The sequence below is a fragment of the Piliocolobus tephrosceles genome, chromosome 4 (assembly GCF_002776525.5).
Source record: "Piliocolobus tephrosceles isolate RC106 chromosome 4, ASM277652v3, whole genome shotgun sequence".
NCBI classification, from domain to species: Eukaryota; Metazoa; Chordata; class Mammalia; order Primates; family Cercopithecidae; genus Piliocolobus; species Piliocolobus tephrosceles.
In genome coordinates, this window is record NC_045437.1 from 7,119,201 (window position 1) to 7,133,778 (window position 14,578).

The window sequence follows — 14,578 nt, forward strand, 5'->3', positions numbered from 1 at the left end:
CCTTTTCTGATTGAGTCCATCTGTGCCATTGAAGTCATAGCATTCAGTCCCATCCCTTTGGTGACCTGTCTCTGGGCACCACATTCTTGCCTTCTCTGTCCTGCTCTCTGGTCTTCTTTCTGGGACCCTTGCTTGACTATGGCAAGTCAGTGTCCTTGCTGTCCACCAAGGCCCCTAGACCTGTTCCTCATTGGCCTTGAGTGCTCCAATGACACTGTGATGGTTAATGTTAGGTGTCACCTTGATTGGATTGAAGGATGCCTAGACGGCTGATAAAGTATTGTTTCTGGGTGTGTGTGCAAGGGTGTTGCCAGAGGAGACTGACATTTGAGTTGGTGGACTGGGAGAGGAAGACCCACCCTCAGTGTGGTGGGCACCACCCAATCGGCTGCCAGCGCAGCCAGAACAAAGCAGGCCAAAGAAGGTGGGATAAGCTGGCTTGCTGGGTCTTCTGATTTCCATCTTTCTCCTGTGCTGGATGCTTCGTGCCCTTGAACATCAAACTCCAGGTTCTTTGGCTTTTGGACTCTGGGACTTGTACAGCAGCATCTCCAGGGTTCTCAGTACAGAAGGCTGCACTGTTGGTTTCCCTGGTTTTGAGGCTTTGGGACTTGGACTGAGCCTCTCCCAGCATCTCTCTTTCCCTGCTTTGCAGATGGCCTGTCATGGGGCTTCACCTTGCAATCCGGTGAGCCAATTCTCTGTAATAAACTCCCTTCTATATATACATACATCCTATTGGTTCTATCCCTCTGGAAAACCCTGACTAATACATAGACCTCCCTCAAGCTTCTGGCTCTCACCCCTCAGTGTGCTGGAGGACCAAGCAGCTCCTCTGCCTGTTTCACCCAGGAAAGGTGAAAGGTACCCGTCCTGGGTAAAGGGGACATGGCTTCTGTTGCCTGTTAGCCCCTTTTCTGATATACACATATGGGCTGAGGACTTTAACACACTCTCCTGAATCATGCAGAAGAGAAGATCTGAACCAAATACCATGGTTTATAACAGTGCCTGGCCTCTAGTACTCAACAAAAATCTGTTGAATGAATGAACAAAAGCAGGTCATGCTCTCGAACATGGGAAGAGCCTGACACCAGCTTCCTGAAATATCTCGCCTCACCTGCTTCCCTGAAGACAGAGTGTATTTCCAGATCACTGAGGATATGTCTTTTAGTATCCACTTCAGGTTCTGTTTATATCTTTATATTTCAAAGGAAAGTTCAGGGAGGGCATCTCTGTTTAAAGGCAGTGCCGGCCATCTTCCTCTATACTTTGTCCTGCATGTGACTTCATCGTGGCTCCTGTGGCAGGGCCTTTTCAGAACCAACTTGACGTTGCTCGTGGACGGGCCAACAAGATGTTACAAACCAATGGAGTTGGCAGAGGAAAAAGGAGAGGGATGTGCTAGAAAAAGTTCGTATCGATGAATAATTAAGAAAATGGTATTTAAGACATTTATACACATTCAAGAGTGTGAAGAGTAGACTTTTCAGGGGGAAAGAAAGACCACTCAGAGAGAGTGTGCCATTGAAAATCCATTAGGAAGGAGGTCAGGAGTGTCCCGGTATTTAACGTGACCTGCTGGGGCGTGATTCAGATCAGTCGCCTCCTGCTGAAGGTAGCCCAGGAGGTTCTCAGCTGTTTTCTCTTCTTTGGTGTTCATAGCAGTCCTCAGTACTGTCTGTGAATGGATCAATAATGGTTGTGGTTCCTATCTGTGACACTGTCTCCCAAAGCCCTTAGCCAGAGCTGTTGAGACACCAGCTGCTCTTCAAGGTGATAGTGATATTAATAACAATGGATGTTGCTGGAAGCTGTTTTTGTCTCGAAGACGCTTATCCTTCCCCTGACAAAGGCTTGCTACTGAGTCTGCAAGAAGTTATCGGATTTTTCCTGAGTTGTTTTTTTTCTTGCTGAACTGAAAAGTCTCAAGGGATCGGTGTTATTTCGCTTGGACCAAGCCATTATATTAACTCACCTGGTGGCTAGAAATGTTAGAGACACATGGGACATAGAGAGCTTGAACAGAGCAGCTAACTAACAAGGATCCCCAAAGACCAATTAGTTCTGTGCTGCAACTTTAGCCCCGTGAAATAAATACTTTCTGGAAAGCACATAAATACGGAGTTTAAGCAGCAGTGATAGACAGTGCTTAGCCTTATCCAGAAGCTGTAGGTGGCAACTGACTGAAATGTCTGCAGAAGTTTACCTTCCCAGCCTTCCTATCAGGAAGAGCACTGGAGATGCCCGGACTTGCACCTGTCATTGAGATGCATGAACTAAGCATCTTCCTTGTGGCATTTTTCTGCTTTCTCTGATTTTCCAGTGTCTGGGAAATCCCAATGGCTGGAATTTGGGATATTGTGATGTATTTTGACAATGTCCTAATGAGGGATTGATTGATGATGAACTGAGGGAAAGTCTTTGGGAAGAACAAGAAAACCCATCCCTCACGGAAAAGGTCAGGAAGAGCTGCAGGCCTCGCTCTGGGGCAGATGGTCTGTGGATATTCCCAAGCACCTGAAATTGTTTTCATGTCTTTTCTTTAAAAGAAGGATATATTACAAATTTGCATTCCAAGCCATAATATAGTTAAGTTAATATTGAAAAGATTTTCGACTCCTTTCAGATTTACCATCTCAGCTTTCCCCACTCTGCCTGTTTCCTGCACCCTGTGCGATTTCGGAAAGCGAGGAGCACAGCATGCTTTTCTGTGCCTGATACCCACTCTCGGGCCAGCGGGGAGGGAAGTCATCCCAGCCGCATCACTTTAACAACAAAGCAAGTTGTCCTAGGGCTATGCAAGGTCTAACAAGCTTCTTTCCCTTCTATAAAGAGCAACCATTAGTGAACTACTTCTCTATCTGACCTAAAACAGAAAATGTCCTGTGGTTTGGACTCATCTTCAGGAAGAAACTTGATATTTAGGCTCTTTTGTTTTGTTCTGTTTGATTTTAGAATGGGGGGAGGGATTCACAGGGCCTGTGGCATAGACTCCATAGAATGTGCAGTGCTTCTCATCATCAGTTCTTCCATGTGATGCTAAAGCCACGGCCAGCCCGACCACATCAGATTGCGCTGAGGCAGCAGTGGCTTCCGACTAAAAATCACTCTTCTCCACAAAAGGAAACCACAACTGCATTAATCAGGACACATGATTGTCTCCACAGCAAAGGGCCAGCACTCCCAGTCCAATCCCCCTAACACACACTTCTGTCATCTCTTCTGACCTGCCACTGCCTCCGGAGCTCTTTTCTAAGCAGGAGCCTATTCTTTACTCTGTGGTTCTGCTGCAGCACCGCCATGTCTGGCTTGGCATTTATGGCCACTGTGAAAAAGCGGGAGCCTTTGAGCCATCTGTCCCTGGAGGATGTTGGGCCATCCTCACTGCAAGTTCCCGTGGCGTTCTGGTGCATCTGTGTCCAACCCAGGGAGGGGAGAATGCCCAGAAACCCCTTCGGGAAGACGAGCCATTTCCAAGCCAACACAGTTGTTTGTCCACTCACTTACTCATTTTCACAACACACTTGTATGGAATGCCCTTGATACAGAGCGTGGGAACCCTAGCTGAGCCGTTGACCTCACACTTTACCAGCCTGCCACGGGCCAGGAGGAAGGTACTGCCTCAGTGACTCAAGCTTGGGAGAAGAGTCCAAAGAGGAAACCCACAGGATCTGCAACGAACACAGCAGGAGAGGGCACCATGAAAGTAGACCGAGGGTGTCTCAGCAATTCCCTGCTGCTTCTCAAGCCAGAGTTGGTTGAAGGTTTTCTGACAAGGCATGGGACTGACTTATTTTGCCTTATGCACCTTAACCTCAGATTAGTTTTCTGGGGTGTTTTGCCTTGTTTTACGCGGGACAATGTTGTCTTCTGGCTCTGTGATTGAGGTCCCAGTCCCTTGCTGAGTGAGGCTCAGTGAGCAGACTCGTGCTTGTGGCATTATCATTTCGGACAAGACATTTGCTTTTGGCATCATTTGACATTGATGATTCCTGAGGATTTGGGGGTCATTTGTGAACAAAGCCAGGTATTTTCTAACGTAATGGTGTAACCAGAGGCATGAAAAAAAGACAAAAGATAAATTAGCTGAAGACCATGAGGATATTGTATGGGTGAAGGGGAAGGAAGTCATTGTCTCCTTGTTAGTCTGGTCTTTATGAGTCGTGGCCCTCAGTGATCAGTGAACCATTTTTTTTATTTATCCCAGTTAGTGACCCGAGAAGATATGACTTTACCTCAGCTAGCCACTGTTAACAACACAACAGAAATTAGGCTCCTTCGGGTACTTTGATTCTTAAAAATATTCACCCACAGAAATGTAAAGTTTTTGAAGGTAAGATAATGTTTGTGTCTACATGCCTGGACTGCTTTCCCTCCTGAGAATCATGAAAATGTCCTTTTTTACTCCATCTGAAGTGTTTGCCTTCAAGCTAGAGGCTGGTTCACTGAGCAATTCCTCCATCTCCCTCACCCAGTATATTGGGGTGTGTTGTCCTTTCGTACTCCTGAAACTTGACAAGCAAAGTGATTACTCCATTAACAACCTCAGGCGGAGGGCCAACTGCAGATGCCTGTGTGGCATGTGAGCATCTGAGTCCCCAGTGTCTGGTTTTTAGATATGAAAGGAAGTGTGTTCTATCACATTTTGGCTACCATTGTCGTTGTGTTGGAAATCATAGAGTTACAAACTTTCTCAGTTATATTAGCTATATCTTCCCTATTTCATAACTCAGTGATGGCACCACCCTAACACATGAGAGTCCAAAGTAGATATCATCCTTAAAACATAAAGGAGAGAGAAAGAAACAGAGAGGGAGGGGAGAGAGAGAGAGCGAGTTGGGGAGAGAGAGAGAGAGCTCATACCCAACTAGCTGTGCAGCTCATATTTCTCTAAACAGCTGACCTGATTGGTGGGCTGAATTGTGTCCCCCAAAAGAAGTTATAAAGCTTCAATCCCCAGTGTCTCAGAATGTGACCTTATTTGGAAATAGAATCATTGCAAGTGGAATTAGTTAAGATGAGGTCATGCTGAAGGAGGGTGACCCCTAATCCAGTGTAAGTGATGCCCTCCTAAGCAGATGGCCAGGTGAAGAGACAGACACGCAGGAATGCCATGTGATGATGAAGGCAGGAATTGGAGCCACGTGGTGGCAAACTAAGAAAAGCCAGTGGTGGCCAGCAAACCACCTGAAGTGAGAGCAAGGCAAGGAAGGATTCCCTAAGGGTTTCAGAAGGACAAGGCCCTGAGAACATCCTACTGTCAGACTTCTAGCCCCCAGAACTCTGAGATGATACATTTCTGTTATTTTAAGTCACCTAGTTTATGCTACCTCATTATAGCAACTCTAGGAAATTAATTCAGAGATCAACACAGCTGACTACTCTGCCAGAAAGATGTCCTGGGATTTTACTGTACCTCTTCCCGTCTCCCACCATGCTCCATGCCCCTCCTTCTTCCCACCTTTCCCACAGACACACAAAGAGTGAGGAGATCTAGGAACCGATCTACAGTGGAGAAATAAGTCACTGAAACCATGGGGACCCTAACAGCATCCATCCACAGGTGGCCCACACAAGAGAGAAGGCCTTCAGTAGGAGTTGGCAGTTCTCTTTCGCTAACGGAATGAAAGAAGTCTTGAGAAATCCAAGTGAAATCCAAAAAAGCCAGATGGAGTTCCTAGTAGTTGTCAGAGAACTTCAGAAGAGAAAAAGGCAGCCGTGTACTGGTATGCCAGTTGGTTCTGTGGGCTGCTGGTGCCTCGTGATTCCTGAGATCCATTTAGGTCTGCACTTTCAAATCCACTCCCCAGTCCTGCAGGGAGAGCCTCTGCTGGTCTAGCTTCCTCCAAGTTCCCCCTCCACCCACTGCTATTCCTCAGGAAGACTCAAGATCTGGGAGATGGGTGGAGCAGGGCATTCTTACCCCATAAACCAAGATTCCAATGCATTAATATAAGGACTCCCCAGATAGGATTTCTTCCAACAGGTTGCTTGTGTGAATTTTCTGTCTGATTAACTGAAAACCCAGCCAGGTCTTGAATGGCCTGAGAGGGTCCTACCTACGTCTCTCTGTCAGTGAGAGGGGCCTGAGCTGGCTCTGTATGTTTGGGGCATCTGGTCCTTTAGTGAGAAATGCAAAGGGGACTTCATTCTGATTTGTTGCACTGATGAAGCTCTTATAAACCCTGTCCTGAGATTTCCTCTTAGTTTAGGAATTATGGGAGTGGTGGGTGGAAGAAGGGGATGTCATAGATGCTTTCTCTGGCCCCTTGGAATTGTAATGTGATGTTCACAAAGCAGCATGCAAATTAAAAACTCAGCCTGCACTAGCTTCTTAGGATGTTAGCTGTGTGGTGCCACTTTCACTATTCAATATAGCATGAGCATGGTCAATATAGAGTAAAAAGAGTTTAAAATTCATGAAAGTCAGAGTCAGAATCGGTTTTAAACATCTGCACCCATCGGTCACTTCATCTGTGCTGTTGGACACCGCAGTCATAGGCTCAGAAAGGAGCGATTTCATTTTATAAAATCAATGCCAGTGACACAGGAAGGCGGCTCTGCTCCCCAGCTCCATTCTCAGAGAGAAATGATGACCTCCTTAAGTTTCACGAGCTCCGATTCCTCCATCCACCGCAGGTTTGGTGGAGAGGAAAGAACTCCTAATGCAAGCACAACCTTATTGGAGAGTTATCTGTGCCTCTAAGCCCATAAACCATGGGGACCAGGCAATTCTGTTTCCTCATTCCTGCAGGAGTCCACCTTTTCTTTGCACTTGAGTCTTTCATTCTGTTAAGAATATTCTCCAGTCTGTGTTTCCTTATCTTTTTCTCTAGTTTCTTAGCCCCACCCCACCCCCCTTCCTTATCATTCTGTAATTAATGTTAAAAATCACAAGTACCATTTGGAAAGAGTTTCCTATGTGTCAGGCTCTGTGCCAGGTATATAGATATTTAATGTAGTGGCTAAAACAGCCTGCAGGATAGGGGTTGGTACCCACCTTTGACTGATGGGGAAAGTGACGTTTGAATGGGGTTCGTGCGAGGCCCCATAGCTCAGGATTCAAACCCAGGCTCTCTTGCTTTAAAGTCCACCTGGGCTTTTTAATACCACACCAAAGCCTCTTGTTATCTCATGTGTCCTTGAACCCCCCACAGAGAAGCCGGAAAAATAAAAACACCAGGACAACACACAAGCGGAAAGTGATGACCTGCTGTCTGTAGTTGATCAGATACCATCTATGCTGATTATGTGACGTGGTGTCCATGCATAATCCACTTTTATTTTTCAGGTCTTAGTTACAGTCCTATATGGGAAATGTTCACATGTCAGCATTTGAAGGATGTGTGGGTGCTCACTGCCTGGACTGTGATACTGAGGACTGGGGGAGCCTACCCAGTGCAATGACATCTTGGCAGGTGTAAATGACTGATGTCATTTATTATCAATTTGAACCTGAGGTCACTTGGGCAGTGTACCCAGAATTTTCATCTCTGTTATGCCTTTGTGATACAAAATCATGTGAAAGAGTGAATAAGATTGGATGACTGCTTGAAAGTTATGTGAAACTGTGTAAATCAGAGGTGAGAGTAGCTTGCAGAAATTAAGTTCCCTACTTCGTGTTTATACCTCACGTGATTATTCATTTCAAGTATACAGTCTCTTTCTGAGAGTAATAATGAAAACGTTGAAGAAACCATAGATCCAATTACCCATATTGATCCCAGAAGTATAAAGAAAATGTTCATACTCTTATGTCTTCTTTTTATATTTGGTATAGCTTGATATAAAGTAGGAAATCTGTATCATTTTACTCTGCCCTCAAAGTAGGGATTTTTGGTTTGTTTTAATGCAAGCTGGGTTTAGGAGGAGATTTGAAACGTGTGTTTGGCTGGTATATGATGTAGACAGGCGCTAGAGAATCTGACATTTGTTGATATTCAAATTCTAAGTCCTGCGTGCGTGTTGTTTTGTTGTGTTGTTACCTGTTTGTCTGTTTTTTAATAGACCAGGCATTTGGAAAGACCTGAAGACCATGGGCTCTGTGTCTCTCTCCATATTCTTCATCACACTGCTTGTTCTAGGTAGACAGGTAAGAAGTCTGTACATATATATATATATATACCTTCTCTAAAGTGCTGTATTAATAGTGCCGTGCTGTGCATTGTAGTTAACCTTCTTGGAAACAAATGTCTAAGAATCAGAATCATGTTATCACTGAAGACAAACCCAGTTAGTACAAGGTATGGATGCTTATAGACAAAAGGGAAAATACCTTTCTTTTTTTCCACAGAAGACGAATTTTATGAATGGGTGAAATTTTAATCAGTTAATTTCCTGTTAAATCTCAAAATAAATTTTGTAGGTTTTATAAGCCTACAAAAGTGTTCCTTCAATAACTGACACTATTTGAAAAAAAAAAAAAAAAAAAGTATCCCCTTGACTGGGGCTTTCATTTGCGTTTCAAAATATGTGGCACGCTTCTTTGAACCGGGTCTGAATACCTTTGCTGCCATTTGCAGTCATTCCTAGAAATATGATCCCCTGTTAAAAAAGTTTTATTTTGCATTGCGAATGAAACTGTTCTTCCTTCTTTGGTCCCCCAACACTTCTGGTCTCCTAGTAGAGGCTGTGGGGTGCAAGATTTTTAAAGACAATTATTCTTCCTCTGCCTCCAACACAGACAGTTGCCCAAAGACCACAAGACTCATCTGAAGCCAGGCACCTCTGCCCCGTCCAAAGTCTGTTTTAAGTTCTACGAAGGGTGGCATGAAACAAACAAACAGCAGTGATTTATGTATTTGGAAAGAACCCATGAAGAAGCAATGCCAATTAAATTAAATCTGTCTGGTGTCTAAGAGGTACACTATATACTTACGAGTTTGGTTCTGGCTTCCAGTTGACTTCTAGTTCTCCCCACCAGAAAGCTGTTAGGAATTGCATAGTCAGTTGGACCGAGTCTGGATCTGGCTGTCAGGCCAGCAGTCCGGGACAACTGTCTTCCTCTCGCTTCCCAAGCAATGAGCTGCCTCCTCCCTAGGAGCCCATGATGCAGCCCTCATCCATCTCCCCAGCACTGTGCTGTCCTGTCCTGATGCAAAGCGGTTTGAGGTCCCTTCTTCCCACCCCACCACCTTGTGTTTCTCTGTTCTGCATTCTTTGGCTTGCAGTTTTGACAACCTGTACCATGTCCAGTTCTTTTTCCCTGGTTTCTCCTGCGACCCATTTTTCTTTTCTCATGACTGGCCATCTTTCTGCTCTCGCTCATATGGCAGGCATGCTCTCCCTTGAGTACCCTAAAATTTAAACCTGAGAGAATCGCACTTCCTTTCGTAGGGGTATCACCTAGATGATCATTTCTCAGGAAACAATGCAGCCATCCCCTCTATGGGGTCACCTGTTTCTCCGTTTTGTGCTGGGGATGCTTTTTCCTGCTAGAATCATCACTCAGATTCCTTCACAGCAGCAAACTTTAAGAACCTAGTATCCAGTTAAATTCTCCCAACTTTGTTATTGGTCATTGAGATGATCCACATTCAGTACCACTACATGATTATGGTTGAGTCCAATGGCTGACAGTTGGTCCCTTACCCTCTAATTAAACTAAATCATCAAAAGTGTTCAGTATTATGATTGAGCACTAATTTTACACAATTGGCTTGATACCAGTCTTATAGGGAGTCATTCCACTTTTGTCTTTAATGTAGCAAAAAGTAATATTTACATCTAGAGGCCTGGAAAAATTATTACTTCCTCTAAACGATTTATCATTCTTCATAACCATTCTTTAACACCAGCTATAAATCACCAAATCTATAAGACACCGTGGGAAATACCAAGGTGAGCCAGGAGGCTGACCTGCAATCCAAAATCATTGAGTGAATGATTTACTAAGGCCCCAGGTCTTCTGGGTAAGAACTTTGAAGTCTGTGACACAGTGCTTTAGTACTCCCCCCAAAAGGAGGGGAGGTATATCACAAAACACCCCATACTGGAAATAAGATTTTTCAAGTGCTACAAGTAAAGCATTTGTGGCCTCAGTTATTGTACTTCCTGATTGGTTTATTAAATGATAGTACCTGCATTTTGCAACCTATTTTGATTGTTATTCGTCCTGCTCCATGACCATCTTTTTTGAAATGATGGAGATGTGTTTGGTTTCTGAGCAAATCAGGATACTAAATATTGCTTTAGGTATCTAAGTAGCCTTGACAAAAACATTACATGTCTCTTATGCAACAGGTACAGTGCTACTTGCTGTACTAAAGTCTAGTTTATGATAGATGTGTTAGCCAACTCAGGGGTCTCTTTTGAAAAAGAAAGAAGCTTGGTGTCTCACCAGAGCTTACACAGCAGCACACTGAGGTGGGTACATTTATACTATAAAACCAGGGGACAGTCTACATGACCTCAAAATGAAGCTATTGTTTTGTAGGAGAGCTTAGAACCTAAGAATGTCCAGGGTCACCAATTGCCCTGTACTCCAGCCCAGTGACTGGTTCTTCTGTCCATGTAGAAAGATGCGAAGCCCTCCAGTTCCTCAGGTTGTTTTCAGAACCAGAAAAAGCCCAGAACTGCCCTCGAGGCTGTGCTAGATGCGAGCCCCAGCAGGGAGGGTCATGGGGTCCCAGGCATGTCCTGGAGGATTCACCCGTGCTCTTCCTGCTGTCTCATTCATTGTTGATAAAGCCAATGAAAAGCAAATTCTGCTTCTCTTCATGGGATCTGGGCCCCTGAAAACCTGTAGAGTAGCCCCAGGCAGAATCCGAGAGGTGGGTGGCAATCCAAGGAATGGGAGGCTCTCAAAGCTGAGGAAGCTTGCGTGTCTCTCCCAGTTCCTCTCCTCACACAGAATCCTCTGTCTCCTCTGCGGCACTGCCCTCCCTCTGAGTCACCCAGGCAGGGACTTCATCCTGGCCTCTGCTAGACGCCTGCGCATGGCCTCCCACCGTGTCTCTGAGTCAAATCCCAGCCTCCTTTCTCTTGTAAGGACACCCGTCTTCAGGTTTAGGGCCGACCCTAGGTCCAGGATGAGATTATCTTGAGATCTTTAACTGAATCATATCCACAAAGACATTATTTCCAAATCAGATCACATTCATAAATAAGAAATATTAGGACTTGGAACTATCTTTTGGAGGATTATTATTCAGTGCATTCCATTTGATTGGGGATTTTTTAAGTCTTTTTTGAGGGGGCCCTGCGTACGAGTTGCTAATGTGCCAGCTACTTACACAGAAGGCAGAGGATTCGAAACAGATTGCATTGTTTGGGAAGGTGAAAGATGATTGATAGATGGATAGATTTGGCGAATAGAAAGGTAGGTAGGTAGGTAGATAGATAGATAGATAGATAGATAGATAGATAGATAGATAGATTGATTTGGCAAAATGTCATTTCAGTTCAGTGCAGCTGATTCCAAAATACTGTGATTATTTTTTAGTAGGAGACTTACAAAATGCTTATCTGTTATGCAATAACAATGGCTCTGAAAACCTGAGCAACATCCTAGCATGGCGTACGGAAACCTTTCATGCTCACTTGGGTTGGACTTGCTGCCTTAACTGCTCCCTTGGAGGAGGTTTCATCTCATGCTTCACTTTTGTCTAATTTTAAGTGCACCTGTGTCTTCCCCAAGCCCCTACCACTGGTTGCATCTATCATTTTAGTTTGAAGCCACACACATCCCTGATTTATTTTTTTTTTAATCCGTTCTTCAAGTAGGAAGACTTTTCTAGTCACTGTACAGCATAATTTCTATCAGTCCATGGTGTAGAAAATCTGGCATGAACGTGAAACTTTAAATATAAACAAACTTTTATTTTGGGGATTTTGTTTTCGTTTTTTGAGACAGAGTCTGGTTCTGTTTCCCAGACTGGAGTGCAGTGGCTCAATCTCAGCTCACTGCAATCTCTACCTCCTGGGTTCAAGTGATTCTCCTGTCTCAACCTCCCAAGTAACTGGGATTACAGGCATGCACAACCAGGTCCGGCTAATTTTTGTATTTTTAGTAGAGATGGGATTTTGTCAGGTGGTCCAGGCTGGTCTCAAACTCCTGACCTCAAGTGACCCACCCACCTTGGCCTCCCAAAGTGCTGGGATTACAGGCATGAGCCACCATCCTGGCTAAATATAAACAAACTTTTAAAATATCTTTTTTGCAGTTTTTGAAAATGCCTGACTACATGAGATAAATGTAAACACCACACCAGAGGAGGAGGAGTTTTCCTAATGTATGACAGATAATTTGAATCAAACCTAACTAATGAAAAATCATTTTTCTTTCAAATTTCAAAATGTGGATTTTAAACTTTTTAAATTCTCATTTGTGCATGAGAGGCCATCTGTGTGCATGTGTGTGTGTGTTTTGTTTTACTTTGTACTTGTCATTGGTAGAATTAATCAACTCAACAAAGCAAACCAAAAACTTGCAGTTAGCTCTTCTTTGCATTTGTTTGTCAATAGGTGACTATCTGTGTGAAATTCACACTCTCCACTAAGCCTTTCTATTACAGGAGGATCCATTCAAGTCCATTTCGTTATATTAAATTATTTACATCATAGGAGGCACAAAATGATGGCAAGACCCAAAAGACTCTTGGTCAGTAATTGGGCCTCTCCATTCCTACAGTGTTAATAATAACTACTTTTAAAATATGTTATATTTTAATACATTATAAAGCATGAATACAGGTTTTTACTAGCAGGCACTATCTTAATTAATATCAAAATGAACTTTTCTCTAAATGTAATGAATGGCATTCTGTCAGAACAACACAATCCCAAGTGGAAAAAAATCCATATTTTACAATGATTACATAGTTACACAATTTGTGTTAGGGAAAAACTAATTTACAAATGCTAAAGGCAAACTGCCATAAACGAACAATACAGTTTTTATTCAAATCATCAAAAAATGCACTCTCTCTACTGAGGTATTCTTCATTTTTTATTCATCATTTATATCCTACAATGCCTCTTTTCAAAAAATAATTTGAGCCATCTTTTAGTAGCATAACGTTGCAGGAAGCTTTAATGGCACTTTGAGTTGAAGCCTCCATATAGCTGATTTCCCTGTTTCTGAGGCTGGTTCTTGTTTTTTGCAAATCCATGTCAGAGGTGGACTGAAGGACATTGCAGGGACACCGAGGGCTTTGTAGGGAGGGGTGGTAGTTCTGTTTGGGGGTTCTTTTTTTGGGTTTCATTTTGTTCTTTTTGTTTTCTCTTTAAAACCTCCACTCTCTGGCAGGACAAGATGCCTATTGTTTCTTCACCTCTGTGTCCTCTTGTAACAGAATGAATATTACTGTAGGTTAGACTTCTTATGGAAGAACAAGTTCAAAAAAGAGCGGGAGGAGATAGAGACCATGGAGAACCTGAACCGTGTGCTGCTGGAGAACGTGCTTCCCGCGCACGTCGCTGAGCACTTCCTGGCCAGGAGCCTGAAGAATGAGGTCAGACCAGGCGGGGCTGGGGGCTGGGCGCTGGGGCTGGGTGACGTGATGACCTGGGTGAGGGCTGAAAGCTTCTTCAGTGACATAAAGGCTGCAGCACTTCGCACATCCGAGCGTTCAAAATGGCCAAGACTGGCTTGAATTGTTCAGTTTTCAAGAAGATATTGATTGGTGGTAGAGACATCGGTTGAGAATAGTGGGTTAGAATGACCTCTAAAAGTCTGAATTTGGAGGTGGATTCATTATTCAAGAAGATTTTTTCCCCAATCATGTAAAGTTCTGAATGTCCATTATGAGGCACTAGGGACCCAAATATACCTCCAAAGTAGCCACTGCTCTCTCCCCAGTGTGGGAGGAGGCCTGCCTTACCAGCACGCGATGGAGGCTCAAACCAAGAGGCAAAGTTAAGCCATACCTCCCACATGCCCACGGTTTCCCCGCACTCAGCTTCCCTGAGAGCCTTCCAAGGCTCTTAGAATTTCAAAGATATCAGATACACAGTGAGTGTGACGGCGTTTAGGAGTTACCTACACAAGAGCAGACCAAAGACTTGAGTCCATCCATTCGAATGGATGGAAATAGGAATTTCATGGAGGGTTTATCCGAATGGATTAGCTAGAGTTGAAAAGACTACAATGTCAGTTAAATATTGAAATGGCTTTTGAAGAGAGATGTTGTGAGATGTCTTTAATATTGCTGAAGTGCAAGAGAAAGCAGATGTGTCTACATTTGGACTTAACGTAAGAAACATGTATCTGAACGTCCGCAGTACGCAAAGCCCTGTGCTCGGTTCTTGTGGCGTTTCCCAGATGTCTGAGATGTGTAAACCAAGAAGTGTCTGAGATGGGTCTCCATCAGGTTAGAGGTTTATTTTCCAAGGATGAGGATGGTGCCCAGGAAAAAGAAACACAAGTTACACAAGGATTCGTGCCCTGTGCTTTTCCCAAAGAGAGTTTTGAGGACTTCAATACTGAAAGGGGAAAGAGTGCACAGTAGGGGAAGGAGGAAAAGGAATAAAAAGAGAAGTGGGGTAGACGGGAGGTGGTTACTTTCTTGTGAGGCTTGATTAGTGCTCATTGAAACCGCATTTTACATGTGAAAAGAGAGCAGTCAGGAAAAGC

General features: G+C 43.9%; 1 protein-coding gene across 1 annotated transcript in view; it reads left to right on the forward strand.

Moving 5' to 3' along the window:
• The window catches only part of ADCY2 (adenylate cyclase 2), a 423,616-nt gene that overhangs the window by 375,180 nt on the left and 33,858 nt on the right, over positions 1–14,578 (forward strand). The window contains exons 19-20 of the mRNA XM_023218241.3: positions 8,011–8,095; positions 13,299–13,457. Of these exons, the coding sequence (XP_023074009.1) occupies positions 8,011–8,095; positions 13,299–13,457 (244 nt within the window). The remainder of the gene's footprint in view (positions 1–8,010; positions 8,096–13,298; positions 13,458–14,578) is intronic.